The sequence below is a fragment of the Pleurodeles waltl genome, chromosome 6 (genome assembly GCF_031143425.1).
Source record: "Pleurodeles waltl isolate 20211129_DDA chromosome 6, aPleWal1.hap1.20221129, whole genome shotgun sequence".
NCBI lineage: Eukaryota > Metazoa > Chordata > Amphibia > Caudata > Salamandridae > Pleurodeles > Pleurodeles waltl.
This window is the reverse complement of record NC_090445.1, coordinates 1,434,839,238-1,434,855,231: the sequence shown is the minus strand read 5'-3', so window position 1 is coordinate 1,434,855,231 and position 15,994 is coordinate 1,434,839,238. Positions and strand designations below refer to the sequence as shown.

The 15,994-nt window shown below is 46.9% G+C and overlaps 1 protein-coding gene across 2 annotated transcripts in view; it reads right to left on the bottom strand.

Annotated features, from left to right (window-relative positions):
* PAOX (polyamine oxidase) overlaps window positions 1-15,994 on the bottom strand; it is a 283,185-nt gene that overhangs the window by 112,466 nt on the left and 154,725 nt on the right. For both annotated transcript variants that reach the window (XM_069240820.1, XM_069240821.1), the window contains exon 5: window positions 1,828-2,083. In XM_069240820.1, the coding sequence (XP_069096921.1) occupies window positions 1,828-2,083 (256 nt within the window). The remainder of the gene's footprint in view (window positions 1-1,827; window positions 2,084-15,994) is intronic.

Below are 15,994 nucleotides of genomic sequence, written 5' to 3'. Positions count from 1 at the left end.
TGCTGCAGCTTCACCTCGAGTAGTACCTACCAGGGACACTGGGAAATGCCCATGGTTTCATTGGTCTGACAAATTTCTTTCACCAACTCCCCTGGTACCAGCAGTCCTCATCAAGCTGTCCCGCTCAAGATACAGATGATCCTCATAGCCCTGGAGTGGACATTTGAACAGTGCTTCATAGACCTCAGCCACCGATCACAACAACATCCACATTTCAAACTGTCATGCAGACCCGGACCTGCTAAATTTGGAGATGAGATATTTCACCCCACTTCCTACTCTTTGAATTGGGTTGCATGGCTCCTGAGCTAGTGCACTATGGACATTTAAACCTGCCACAAAACTGCATGGAGATCCTTAAGGAGGGTAAGCACCAACCAACCTGGTCAGCTTATGCTTTGAAGTGGAAGAGATTTTGCATTGGGTGTTCCTAAAGAATGTGGACCCTGCATCTAGCCAAACAGATGTCATTCTTCCATAATTATTACAGCTGGCAAAAAGAAGAGTTAAAGAAGATTTTCCCTCCAATAAGAATCCTTCACCTCCTTGGGAAGCTCAATGTAGTTCTTTCACGCCTCATGCAAGATTTGTTTGAGCCCATTCATAAGGCATCTCCAACATTTTTCTTGCAAAACTGCTTTCCTTGTAGTAATCAGAATCAGCCACAGATTTAGCTACATAGAATCCCTAGGTTCTCATGAACCATACACAGTATTTCCATTTTAACCAAACAATTTCATTACCATCATTCTTTCAGCGTTCCTCTACTCCAGCCGAGAGATCACTTCATTATCTAAATGTAAAGAGGGTTTTAAGGTTTTATCTTGATAAAACATGACATTCGCAGATTAGACCAATTATTTGTTAATCATAGCCTGGTCCGTAACGAGCTAGCCACATCCAAACAGTCATTTAAAGATGGATAGTGTCTTGCAACCTGTTAAGCTGTCAAAAATATAAGACACTCTCAGCCAGACCAGAAACACAGTCCACTATGGGTAAAGGGGCTTCTGCTGCTTTAATGAGGAAGATCCCCAATTGTGGCATTACTGCCTGGACTCTGTTGGTAGCGTAGATGCTGAAGTAGGACAGGCCTCCCTCCGAAATCTACTTGCCTAGATGGTTCTCCTCTTCTTCCTCTGTCTTTTCCACCACTATGAATACGGATGGGCTTGCCATTCTATTCAGTGTTTACAACTATCAATAGAGATCCCCCAACGAGAGAAGGACTAGTTTCTTACCTGCAACACCAGTTCTCTCCTAGGTGAATCTCCATTAAAGTCATAAGCAACCCTCCTTCCTCCCCGGTGGACTGGACCAAGAACCATGGAACCTATACATCATCCACACATCGCCTCAAAAAGAACTGAAGCAACTGTCATCTGCTGAGCATGATGGGATACTGAGGGTCCTTAGTTACAAATGGAGGCTGTACCTTTAAGAAACTCTTATGACAGCCTCTATCTATATACACTTCTCCTGCCCCTTTTTATTTTTTAACTACAAGATGAAGAATTGGGCCACTGTAACCTACTCCTATAGGATGCATAATATTTATTTTTTTCTTAAGTGACTCTGCAGGCATTCCTGAAGAAAGGCGAACATCTACACTAAGTAAGAAATATCTGGAAAAGTGCTCTGGGGTCCCTGCATGTGGGCAGAACTATTCAGTGCTTATAACTTCAATGGAGATTTCCCTACGAGAGGACTGGAATTACAAGTAAGAAACTATTCCTTTTTACCCCCCTCTCCTGGTGTGGCTTTAAAATAGCTCCTACCAGAGCTTGCTTGCACCAACAGTGTTGCTGATACTGAATAAATACGTACTGTTCTGGTGGGTGCAGTACCATAAATCCAGGTAATTTCTTGAACCAATCGTTGTGAAAATCTGGCTGGACATCCACAAGTGGAGACTCTTCTTCCCAGACAAATTCAATCTCTTGGCAATCCGGCTTCCAGAAAGGAGTCTCAAACTCCAAGAAGATTTTATTATTTGTGCCAAAGCCCATCTTCTGGATTGCTTGTAATTTTCTGTCTGGCAGTGGAGGATCCAGCAGTGTGGCATATTTCTCTTTTAAAAAGCCTGAAAGGCAAAGACATTGGCAAATGATGTGGTGGTAAAACAGCTACACATCACCTAGTCTTCTCTAGGAATAAGCACAAACAACAGTGGGCTTCTAGGATGTAAGAGTTCTCCATAAGAGGTTCAGAGGCAATACTGTTGTTACTGGGAATCAAAATAAGGACCCCACAATGTATGGAAAAGTGTTTTGTCATGAGCCTCAAACATTCACTAGAAATCCAAATTTCTCATTTGTGTAACCCACCTGCTCTCCCACCCTTTCACTTTGCTGCGTTCTCCAAGATTTAATTACCTCAATTTTTAACAGAACCCATCGGAAAATCTTAAAGATTAAAGCTCTTGAGGTTGATGCGTACAATATGGGAGTGTAAAAGTAAACATAAAAGTGATAGTGTTTTTTTTAATGTATTTTAGTTTTATATAGTAACATGGTGATGTAGATTGTTTTGTCGAAAAGGGTAGAGAAGTTTAATACAATCAGGTAAATACTATAGTTACTGGCAACCGTATACCTCACCATCTGCCATTGATAATGTGCTGCAGATCTTTTGGCAGTCTGCATATGACTTTCCAATTGGTTGTGAGGTTCAAATTGCAGAACCGAATCTGGTTCGGCCTGTGGAGGTGAGTACAGTGAATGAAAAAGTACTTGTGTTGATAACGGTATCACATTTATTGAGTTGTGCCTTTCTGATAAGAGATTTCAGAGGGCTATAACCATTAGCTTCATTATTTTCTTGGTTGGGACACTGGACACACCCACACACTGCAGCTGCATAAGGTGGTAGCAGGTGCTACTGGATTCTGGGAAACTAATATTGCATGTGTATTCATAAGACAGATGTTCACCGCTTGGGACATCTTGACTCTGAATTACAGATGTTTGCTACCAAAGTAAAGGCACACATTATCAACCTAATGAGGATAAATGCCCATTGGAATCATCTGAATACAAACCTGCGACCATAAGGTAAAACACAGAATCCTAGAGTAGATGCATCATTCCAAATGAGCGAATTAATTGCATATTTTGGCTGCACTGAATTAATGTTTGGTGTTTTGTATTACTATGCTCTTTTGCAGAATGGTGTGCAGAGTGTCATTCTTAAAAGTGCTGTTTTGAGTATGGCTGGCCTAATTATGTGAAATATGTGTCTTGGTGAATATATTGACTTTGGTGTATTGATGGACGTATTGTGTACAACGCTTGATCACAGAAGCGTTTTATGGGAGCATTCGGATATGTAACTACGTTACATAACCATACAAAGCTTAAACAAATCCAGAATGCTGCTGCCACCCTTGACCTAAAGGCCTCACACGGGTCACTTTTTGCTAGAAGAATATCTTTCTAATCGCTCGGACATAAAGTCCCCAATGTCAGACTATTTTATGTAGGCCCTGGCTCTATGTTGGCTAATGGAGGTTGCCACATTCTCACCCTTAACCAATGGAAGTCGCCATCTTTCCCGATTTATGGAGAATCATTGTCATGTCTGCCATTTGTCACAAATGTTATCTGACCTTATCTTTCTAAGAACTGTGAAAGCGTAAAGTAATTGTAATTTCATTGTTGACAGATAAAACACATTGGATCATTCGCCTGGGTCAAATGTCAACCTTCTACCATGTCAAGGTTAAATATGAACACATACATCCAAAATAAGGTAGTCTGAATTGACGTTGTTTTACCTTATATGTTCATCAGGAAAGGTCTGGGATACATAACTTAATGCACATAATCTATGTCAGACACCACTAAAAATATATCAGAAATTATGATTTCTGACAAGATTCAGTATATAAGGACTACCACTTGACCAATTGTCAGGAAAGATGCTTCGCCCAGATTATCGCCTGAGTTTCTGCTAGAAACTGTCTCACCTACTGTCCGCAAACATCACACTTTAGAAGATGCTACATCTCACCTGAAGTCAATAAAAGCCAAACCCTGGAAGAAGACAAGACCACTTTGCAGGGAAACACGGTCTTCACGCCTCTGCTGATTAAGACAGCTTTTGCACTCAACAAGGTATGCAGTGCGTTTCTTCTCCATAAGAAACTCTTGACTGCAAGTTGTGCCATCTTCCATGCTCTCTTAGTCTAGCACATAGGAGCAGAAATTAGGATGTTACTTTCTAGATTACATTTTAACCATGTTGGAAATGTTCATTTTATTCTTGATCTTTATGACATGCCTTACTCCTTCTGTATTCATAATACTTGGTGTAGTTGTTTTAAGAAGTAATAAGAAATAGGCTGTTCCTGTAGTAATAAATACTTTTACTTTAGTGTTCTTTCTTCTTAGTGCAGTGTGTATGATATTATGAATAATGAAATAGGTTTGTTACTGTTACCATGGAGCCCCTGATCCTTTTATGGTATTGTTAGTTACCCAAAAGCAATAGTTTGATTTCAATTACACACTGAATAGTGTTCTTTGGGTCTACAATAACCTGTCTTTCACGTTCATCACTTGTGCATTGAACCAAGTTCACCCATGCCACCAGTGGGTGAGAAAGCACACCTTGTGCTACTGTAGAGCTATGCTAAAATTGTAGCTTATGTAACAGATCTGCATTGTCAAAAGAATAATCCACAGCACTAGACCAAGTTTTCTCCAATCCAAACTCGTACTATATGCACAAAAGAGAAATGTTAGACGTTGGTGACACCACTACTAGTCCTTCCTCCTTTTAGTCAAAGAACACAGGTGGTAGATTCTTCTCAGCACAAACCTAGAAAGTATGGGACAACCTACCAAAGAAAATAAGAATGATCAGCAACCACCTACAATTGAAAAGAGAAAAAATGTGTGCGTTTCCTCAAAACCTCTCTCAGCCACTGAAAAATACAGAAGATCGATTTTAGCAAGACTCCTGACAGGTTACACCCACAGCACTATGCAGAGGCTAGAAAACTTCAGGGGGGCTCCTGATTCTTTCCCATAACAGTGCACAGGCCAATAAGGTATTCCTAACTTTGGATTATACAGGTACCATCAACATTTCGACCTATATACAGAACAATAAAGTCTAGATGTATGTGCAGCAGCACCTAACTCAATCTGCAATGTGCGCTCTTTTGAAGCCCTACACAACATGACTACTCATGTCTCCAATCATAACTCACTGCACCCAATTCCTCAGAGGCCAAACTATAATCAACATAATTTTCAATCATATATATCTGAAAGGCATCCAAGAAGCTGAAGAAAACAGTACTTTTGTGACCTGGCCAGCAGAAGAAGTACCATATAAATTATACACGCACTGTGGGCCTGATTCGCAAACGTAGATTTTTGTGTAAGTTTACAACTGCTTGCCATTCACAAACATATTTTACTACTAGTATATTTATGACTGTGGAGTCTCCGCACATAAAAAGATAGGACATTATATGCCGAGACTCCACAGTCGTAAAGATACTAGTAGAAAAATATCTTTGTGTACAGCAAACAGTTTCCTTGTGAATTGGGCCCGGAGTTCCTACTTACCAAATAGTCGAGAAGACACTTAAGGACTCACTCAAAATATGTAAAACACTTTTGCAAGACGATTAAACACAGTGTCTGTGCTGTGTTGGTCGTGTTTGCAACATTTTGCCCAATATGTACAGATGGAATTTACCTGCATGACAGAGTGATCAGAGAAGTGATTTTGTGAGCATTTTCATGATTAATTAAATCGTACAGCGGTGCAATGATGGATGTATGTGTAACACTCAGATTGCAACACATCCACCTAGTACAAGGCAGCCAATACAAACTTTACTTAAATGACAGAGTATCTATTAAGCATAGTTGAAAACATCTAGAGACCAAGGGGCTTATGTAAGACCTGTTACAAATATCTGACTATTGGGGTCATTATGACCCCAGCAGTCAGAGATACAGGGAGTGCAGAATTATTAGGCAAGTTGTATTTTTGAGGATTAATTTTATTATTGAACAACAACCATGTTCTCAATGAACCCAAAAAACTCATTAATATCAAGGCTGAAATTTTTGGAAGTAGTTTTTAGTTTTAGCTATGTTAGGGGGATATCTGTGTGCGCAGGTGACTATTACTGTGCATAATTATTAGGCAACTTAACAAAAAAAAATATATACCCATTTCAATTATTTATTATTACCAGTGAAACCAATATAACATCTCAACATTCACAAATATACATTTCTGACATTCAAAAACAAAACAAAAACAAATCAGTGACCAATATAGCCACCTTTCTTTGCAAGGACACTCAAAAGCCTGCCATCCATGGATTCTGTCAGTGTTTTGATCTGTTCACCATCAACATTGCGTGCAGCAGCAACCACAGCCTCCCAGACACTGTTCAGAGAGGTGTACTGTTTTCCCTCCTTGTAAATCTCACATTTGATGATGGACCACAGGTTCTCAATGGGGTTCAGATCAGGTGAACAAGGAGGCCATGTCATTAGATTTCCTTCTTTTATACCCTTTCTTGCCAGCCACGCTGTGGAGTACTTGGACGCGTGTGATGGAGCATTGTCCTGCATGAAAATCATGTTTTTCTTGAAGGATGCAGACTTCTTCCTGTACCACTGCTTGAAGAAGGTGTCTTCCAGGAACTGGCAGTGGGACTGGGAGTTGAGCTTGACTCCATCCTCAACCCGAAAAGGCCCCACAAGCTCATCTTTGATGATACCAGCCCAAACCAGTACTCCACCTCCACCTTGCTGGCATCTGAGTCGGACTGGAGCTCTCTGCCCTTTACCAATCCAGCCACGGGCCCATCCATCTGGCCCATCAAGACTCACTCTCATTTCATCAGTCCATAAAACCTTAGGAAAATCAGTCTTGAGATATTTCTTGGCCCAGTCTTGACGTTTCAGCTTGTGTGTCTTGTTCAGTGGTGGTCGTCTTTCAGCCTTTCTTACCTTGGCCATGTCTCTGAGTATTGCACACCTTGTGCTTTTGGGCACTCCAGTGATGTTGCAGCTCTGAAATATGGCCAAACTGGTGGCAAGTGGCATCGTGGCAGCTGCACGCTTGACTTTTCTCAGTTCATGGGCAGTTAATTTGCGCCTTGGTTTTTCCACACGCTTCTTGCGACCCTGTTGACTATTTTGAATGAAACGCTTGATTGTTCGATGATCATGCTTCAGAAGCTTTGCAATTTTAAGAGTGCTGCATCCCTCTGCAAGATATCTCACTATTTTTGACTTTTCTGAGCCTGTCAAGTCTTTCTTTTGACCCATTTTGCCAAAGGAAAGGAAGTTGCCTAATAATTATGCACACCTGATATAGGGTGTTGATGTCATTAGACCACACCCCTTCTCATTACAGAGATGCACATCACCTAATATGCTTAATTGGTAGTAGGCTTTCGAGCCTATACAGCTTGGAGTAAGACAACATGCATAAAGAGGATGATGTGGTCAAAATACTCATTTGCCTAATAATTCTGCACTCCCTGTAATGTTGCGGTAGTAACGATAACAGACTGCTGGTACTTACTGCCACAGTATGACATTGGCACTCCGACTGCCATGGCGGTAAAAGCCGCCAGGCTGGAGATATCTCCAGCGTGGTGGCCGTCATTGTGCCGCCTGCGGTATTATGACCCCGCCTACCGTCATGGTTTTCGTGGCATTCGTAACACAACGAAAACCATGGCAGTACACACCATCAAGTGACAAGGAACTTGTTCCCGGTCACTGGTTGGTGCCCCCACCTTTCCATAGACCCCGCACACCCCCTACCTCCCAAAACACCCCTCCACCCCCTACATCCATGCAACCCCTTCACACACACTCATTCACACATACATACACCCATGCATACATGCAATCACACACACTTCCAAAACATACACACAGACACGCATTACGATTTCAAACATACAAGCACTCACAATTCTATACATGCACACACGCAATCCACACTCAACACACACCCCCATTCACGCGTGCACATACATGCAAAAACCCCCACCCCCCTCCCCTGTCAGAGACCCGACTTACCTGGATCCAGGGGTCTTCTGGCAGGAGACGGGACCTGTGTGTATATATACACACACACACACACACACACACACACACACACAAACCCCCATTATAAGATCGGCGGTAAAATCCGCCAGCGGCTGCCAAAAGACCAACACCGCAGCTATCTGCCAAATTATGACCACAGCTGGATTTCTGCCACAAGAAGGGCGGAAATCCAGCTGTTGCCATCCTGGTGGATGGTGGTAAGGTGACGCTGCTACCACCACCAGCAGCGCCACGCCAGTAGACTGCCCCCAGCCGTATTATGACAAATAATACGGCCTGGCAGTGTTCTGCTGGTGGTAGCAGCACCCGGTCCCGTATATATATATATACACACACACCTCAGTGAGTACTGAAGGAGTTGAGGCACACCAATAATAATGGGTTACACACAATGTTGAGATGAGGACATTACACTCATTAGGCTCACCAAATATTCAGATGCAAGATGGTGCCCAACTAGCACACCACAAAGTGGTTCACTAAGGCATTTGTTATTCGAACAAAAAAACTGCATTTTAACTTGGAAGATTATAAAACACGATTATAAACAATTTTCTTTCTATACATATTACAAAATGTAAGTTGGGAAGCACGATTAAATATTTGGCTAAGCAATACATTTAAAGTGGAAGTTCTTGATACTGATTTATGCATACACTTAATATACTTTGTTTTTTAAAACATTTTTTTTTTTTTTATTCTAAGTAAATTAAGAGATGGCTTTGTTTTTTTCCCTGGGATAATATTTAAAAAAATAATGTCAAGATTGATTCAAGAAGCAGTCTCTGCAAGAAAAACTTTGGTGAAACTTTTTAGACTCTGCAATTAACATGTGGTGCAGTGATACTGGGGTATAGCGGCAGGCATCCTTTTGGGAGTCGCAAAATATCATTTGGTACATACCCCGCAAATTGTGTTATTTAATATCCTGGATGAGTACATGCAACTTTATGTGCAACTAGATACAGAAAATCCCTAATTGTCTGGATAACTTGTTCCCAGAAGTAACAGTTTAATCGTGGAGGGCAAAAGAGGCGTAGAGTTTTGCAAAACGGAAATTGAGGGTTGACGGCTGTCGCATTCTACAAAAACAAATATACAAAGAATTAGATTGCTCACACAAACGATTGAAGCTGGGAATAGCTGATCAAAGCAGGAATATTATGAGAAAAAGAGTAAGATTAAAGCCCTGTTAGTTGCGACAGGAGACATTAACCATTGGCAGTTGTTGGACAAGTTACTTACCTTTGGTAATGCCTTATCTGTTAGAGACTATGGCCCTCATTACGAGTTTGGCGGTATAGTGACCGCCGGATTACGAATCACAAAACACAAACTGCCCAAAAACAGACACAAAACCAACACCGCCAGACCAACCCACAGCGAAAGTGACTGATCAACCGCTGTCCTGGCCAGGGCTGCACCATTCCGACCATCATATTAAGAGGCAACCTTCAGCACGGCAGTAAACTGTTGGCTGTTCGCACCGTGGCGTGGCGGTACAAAAAGGTACCGCCGAAAGTAGCCAACATCACATTGGCCTGTTCGAATATCCCACACCTGAAACTCACACACCACGCACACCTGCAAACGCCACCATATAACACCCCCACCCACAATCCCTAGCGACAACTACGAGCAGACACACTCGACACGAAGCACAACCCAAACACTCAAAGACACTCACACTGCACGCATTGTACAAATAAACACCACAGGCCACCAGCATCCAAAGACAAACACCCCCACATCACCACACACCCTGCACTGCACCCTACACACACACACCACATACCCAACCCCACAACATGTCACGTCAGAAAAACCCACAGTTCACAGACAATGAGTGGTCATGGTGGACAAGATCATCAGAATAGAGCAACAGCTCATGGGAGTCCAGGAACAGCAAACATTGATATGCAGGAAAACGGAGTTATGGCAGAGGATCGTAGACCGGGTCAACGCAGTCGGCACCGACCCATGCACAAGGGAGGGTATCAGGAAGAGGTGGAACGCCCTCAGGTGGAAGGTCCGTTCCATGGCGTCCAGGCATCAGATAGCCATCAACAAGACTGGGGGTGTGCCCCCACCTCCTCCTTAGGAGGAGAAGGTCCTGTACATCATGCAAGCTGAGGGCCTGACTGGCTCAACTCTGGTAAGTCAACAACACCCCCCAAGCACCAACCACCCTTGCCCTGCATGCCTCCCCACCACCCTACAACGTACTACAGGCCACCCCACTGCACACGTCCCAAACACCCTGCACCCCTCCTCTGAATGCCACACCACCCCACTCCCACCATCTCTACTCACTTACTCCTAATGCACGGATGACAACCACAATGTGGAGAACCACAGCTCCCTCAATCCTGCACAACCCACACAGCAACACACCACAGACACACTGCAAAGTGGAACATCTGCAGGGACAACCATAACACAGCCCACACCAACCGGCTGCCAAGACTTCGTCTCATCACATGGCAAGGACAGCAATGCCAACCACCATCCACAACCCTCAATGCCACATGGAAACCATTCCACAAACCCCTACACCAAATCAGTGTCTGCAGTGCAGCAGCTATCATTGCCATCACAGGGAAGCAATTCGAGCCACTGCATGCATCCCAACAGAGACCTACCAACTACAGTTACACAACTAATCTCTACAGTCTCCATCCACAGGTACCCCTACCCTGCAGAGGATGCCAGCCTCAGACAATCCTCCCCAGGATGCAGGCCCCAGTGGATGTCTGGATGGGGACGACTGGCCTGGGGAATCTGGGGCCACTGGACAGTCCACCAACAGCAGACCCACCCTGGACACACCAGACACCCTCACCCATGTGGCAACTACACCACAGCCAGCCCCTGAACCCCAAACCTGTGACCCAGGTACCTCACACTCAGAGGTGTGGCCCATAGTACTGGGGCCATAGTCAAGGGCACAGACCCCAGACAATGAAGGTCCTGCTGCTACTGGGAGTGGGCACACTGTGCCAGGGGCACAGGGGGTGAGGGGTAGTGGGAAGGGAACCGTGGTCCAAGGCTTGGGCAGCCAGACCAACTGACTGCCTAGGAAGCCCTCAACCAAGTCCTGGGTGTATACCAGCAGACCCAGGACACAGTGGCCCAGAACCTCACTACTGTGCGGGAGACCCAGAGGCTGCAGGGGGAATACCATCAGGAGGCCATGCAATAGTGGCAGCCCACAATGCCACCATGGCCTCCATAGTAGGGACCTGACCACCATTGTGCACGAGCCTATCACCCACCAGCAGTCCTCTTCCACTGGCCACATCCCATCACAGCCTTCCACGTCAGCGGCAGCAAGTGATATGGAGGTACCACCACAGGACCCGCAGGACTCCAGCACACCTACCCCTGTAGCTGAGGAACCCCCAAGCAAGTGAGTTCGTCCAACTAGACATCAGCCAGACATGATGCCAAGACCACGACCCTCTCCTGAACATACACCCTTGTGTGAGACTGAGACATCCTGTCCAATGTCCACTCTCATGTCTCCATTTTCCCATGGCCAGCAGACTGGAACTGGACTAACCACAGCTGGCTCACCACTCTGATGATCTCAGCCGCCATGGCCCCACTCAACACCCCTTGCACTTGTCCCTCCCAAATAATCACCACTGAACACATTTACTGCCTACGTCTTTGTCATGAGTACGAATGGAACTGCCAACACATGTGCAACTGGCAACCCATCGCCCAGTGCATGTACGGGAGGGTGACAGAGAGGGGAGCAAAATGCAGGGAGGTCGATTGTGGAGCCCCCGCCAGTGGCTGGAGATATGTGTCAAGGGAGGCAACAGGCCAGGTAGGGACCAGAGTACACCACTACAATGTCCTGAAAGTAGAGCAAGACAGGGACAACAATCAACGTAGGAGTCACAGATGCCAACTCAACACAAATGCACTGTAGGAACAGGTATCCAAGGCAGATATGGCAGTCAAGTCCACAACCATATGGCCAGTACAAACACACACAAACCACACATACCAACCCAATGGTACCACCCTCACTGCACCCAGTACCAGACCTGCCACCAACAACAATGTAGGAATGCCACCCAATGTCGACTCCCAGAATAGATACTGGACAGATGCAACAACCCTGTATGACACACACATAGCACTTGAACTGGCAGCTCAGGGAACATTGTACATACACGTTGCCAGCACAACAGCTGCCTGACTACAGGCCCGACCTGTATTCTGTGACTACTAAGTCATGGGCACATGTGACACCGCCTCCCCACCAAACCCACCAAGAGGCAGAGCTGAAACCAATATCGTTAGTGGTCACAGACAAAAGGTGGTAACAGGGACAAGGCAGACAGTTGTAGAGGACACATACCAGACAGTTGACACATAACTGCATCTCAGTCGAAGTACTGTCAAATCAGCTCTGCCCTGGAGTCCACTGCATCATCACTCCCCATGTCCGCTTCATCAGCCACTGGTACAGCTACTCTCTCCTCTGCATCCAGCTATGGGATGTGACGCCTCAGGGTCAGATTGTGCAGCATGCGGCAAGCCACAATGATCTGGTACACCTTCTGTGGGTTGTAGAGCAGGGCACAGCCGAGAAACGCAGACACTGGAATCTAACCTTCAACAGGCAGAAGCACCTCTCAATGACCCATCTGGTATGCCCGTTGGTCTCACTGTAACGGTCCTCTGCATTTGAAGTTGGATGCCTCATGTGTGTCAGGAGCCAGGGCAGGTTGGGATAGCCAGAGTCACCTGTGTGCACAGAGTTTAGAGGCACGTCAAGACTGGGAGGGCAACAGGGCAGGGACACAAGTGTGCAGAGAGCTGGGGGGCACACATATGCAGGGGTACATACCGATGAGCCAGGCCCGGTTCCTCGTAAGTGGTGCCATCATGTGTAGGACGCTCTGTTCCGCAGGGTGAAGGAGTTATGCACAGAGCCTGGCCGTCACTTGGGAGGTGAATTGGTCCGTGAGACACATCACCTGCATGTTAACCAAATTAAAGTTTTTGTGGTTCCTATAGACCTGTTCACTTCTCCTGGGTGGCACAAGGGCAATGTGGGTGCCATCCATGGCCCCAATGACATGAGTGATGTGTGCCACTCCGCAGAACCCAGCCTTGACAGTGGGCAATTCTGCACATTGGAGGAACCAAATGTAGCTGCCCAGATGTTAGAGCAGGGCACATAGTATTTCCCTCAGGACATTGCTAAACATGAGCTGCGATATCCCTGCTGCCAGCCCCACTGTGATCTGGAAGAAGCCTTTGCCAAGGTAGTGGAGGCCTGACAACACCTGTACTGTACTGAGCCACCAGTTCCATGTTTGGCACCATAGTCTGTGTAGGCGGTGTTAATGCGGACAAGTCACCCATGACGCACTAACATTTCACCCACAACACACATTGGACATGTAAAATGGCAGCAGTCTGTCCTGCATGCATGGGACAGGTGGAAGTGAGCTCATCCCACCGGCGTAACATGTCGTGGCGGTAGGCGCTCACGACAGCCATGCAACTCACCAATGGTCAACACTGTTGCCTATGGGAGGCAGGAACCAATGGTGATCGCCGCCAGCGGTGACAGTGATGTCCACAGTGGCCGTGACCGCCATTTCATGTGCTCATGCTCACTTGACTCCTGAACCACTGGCACTGAAGACCTCCACTGCGTATGCTGCGGTTTTCCCACTCTGGTAGCCAAGATGCCATGTCCTGCAGGAGATAGGGCCCCAGCCTTAACCCAGGAAGAGTTGGAGCGGCTCGTGGACGGGTCCTGCCCCTGTATGGACAATTGTATGGGGCACCACAGCAGCAGCTGAGCCCAATGTCCTGTATGCGAGTTGTGCGGATGGGGGCCTAGATGGGTGGCAGTGTGTCTGGAGCATGGACATGGGGCGAGGGACCTAAGGCTACGTTGGGTGACGACGTGCGGGTGCGGAAGTGTGATGTATGCTGTCCACCTCTGTCCCTACATAACGGTTTCCTTCTGATTGTCTCCCATGCAGGTCAGCGCCCATCAGTTGAAAGGGAACCTGGGGGTCCAGGCCCGGTGGAGCACCAACTGCAGAAAGTGGTGGGAGGACCTGAGATGCTGGGGCCGAAAGACTGCGGAGGCCCAGTTGGGATGTTCTCCCAACAAGGAAGGGGTGCCCGCCAGACCCTGACCCCCCTAATGGCCCGCATATTGGCAGTGGCCTACCCTGAGGTGGATGGGGACTTGAGGGCAGCACAGCAACCACATGCGGGTAAGTATCCTCTTTAACTTGCTACATGTATTGCCTAAGTGGATCTGGGTGGGTACCTTTGGGTAGCTGTGGCATGGGTGCTTGGTACAACGATGTCCACTATGGGTAGTGTCCATCTGGGCAGGATTGGTATCACAGGTGTGGGTAATGTCATGCAGTCACTGGTAGCGGGGCAGCTTCCTCCAATGCTGTAACTGGGTGGCCACCTACTAGCTAGATGTGCTGCCAGCTCACGGCAACAGGATGATTGGACCTGAGGTGTCAGGCCATTGTGATTTGTCCTTGTCACCCACTGTGCCAGGGGTGGATCCCGCAACCTCAATCAGCTGGCAGGCACTGCATATGTAGTGGAGTAGGGTGCGCCAAGTGGTCACAGTACTAACTGACAATAGCCAGGTAGTCCTGCCAACTAGCCATGCAGGATTCTGTTGGGTGTGAAGTCCATTACATGCCTGTTTCAACAGCCATGGGTAGTGGACAGGTACTGGAAAGGTGTGGCAGGTATGGCTCTCCTCATGTACATGTTTGCATCATTCAGACCATCAGTGGTTGACATGTGCATTGCTGTGGTTTCCCCCATGGTGTTCCCTAGCTGTAGGATGTGCAGGGGTAGGCATAGCGTATCATGGCGTGGCATCAAATGTGGATGTTCTACCCTGTGTTGCTGTTGTGCTGGCATTGATCAATTGCACCCTGTTTCTCTCTCTCTCTTCCTCCCTCCCTGTCCTCCTATGTCTTTGTGCGCATCAGCATCATCTGGCAAAGGAGAAGGGGCACCGGCGTGTGGGGAAGCTGCAGCCCACGGGACCCAGGAGGCTGACACAAGCAGAGCCGAGGGGACCTGTAAGATGGAGGGCGAGGGGAGTGCCACGGGGAGACCGGATCGACTACTACATCTTCTGATTCCTCCTCCGATGGCGGCTCCCTGGCAGTGGTGGACCCATCTAGGACCACCCCAGCACTATCCTTGTCCGCCACTCCCCTTAACAGCACCGCCCTCCCTGTAGCTCCTCACCCAGTTGCCCGTGCCCATTTACCAAAGAAGGTGGGCATCTCCATTGCCGCAAGCACCTCTGCCCCCACTCTAGTCAGCCCTGCTGCACTCAATGAGGAGGCTATAGTTACCTGTTGGAAAGACAACTATTGTGAATGCCATCCAGATACTGGCATCCCAGATGCAACAGACCAATGCGTTTCTGGAAGGCATTTGTGGTGCATTGTCTGGTCTACAGAGGTCGGTTCAGGCTCTGGAGTCCTAGTTGAGGACAGCCAGTGTCCCTTCTGCTTCTTTGCCCCTTCCAGCTACCTGCTCCCATACCCATATCCCTCTCCCCTCACCCATCCAAAGCACACCTACTGACCCACATGCATCCATATCAACAGAGGTGCAAAAGGACAGACATAAGCACCACAAACGCCACCACCGCCATGCACACAGATACATGCAGAGATGACCACATCCACACCCTGCACCGACTCCGCTACCACCTCCCCCATCACAGTCGGGACACTACTCACGCCTGCAGACAGCACCACATCAGTCACTGATCCTGCCACATGTGCCCTCACTGCCACAGTCACCACATTATCTGACCCCCATTCATACACCACTGGCGCAGACATCATGACTGT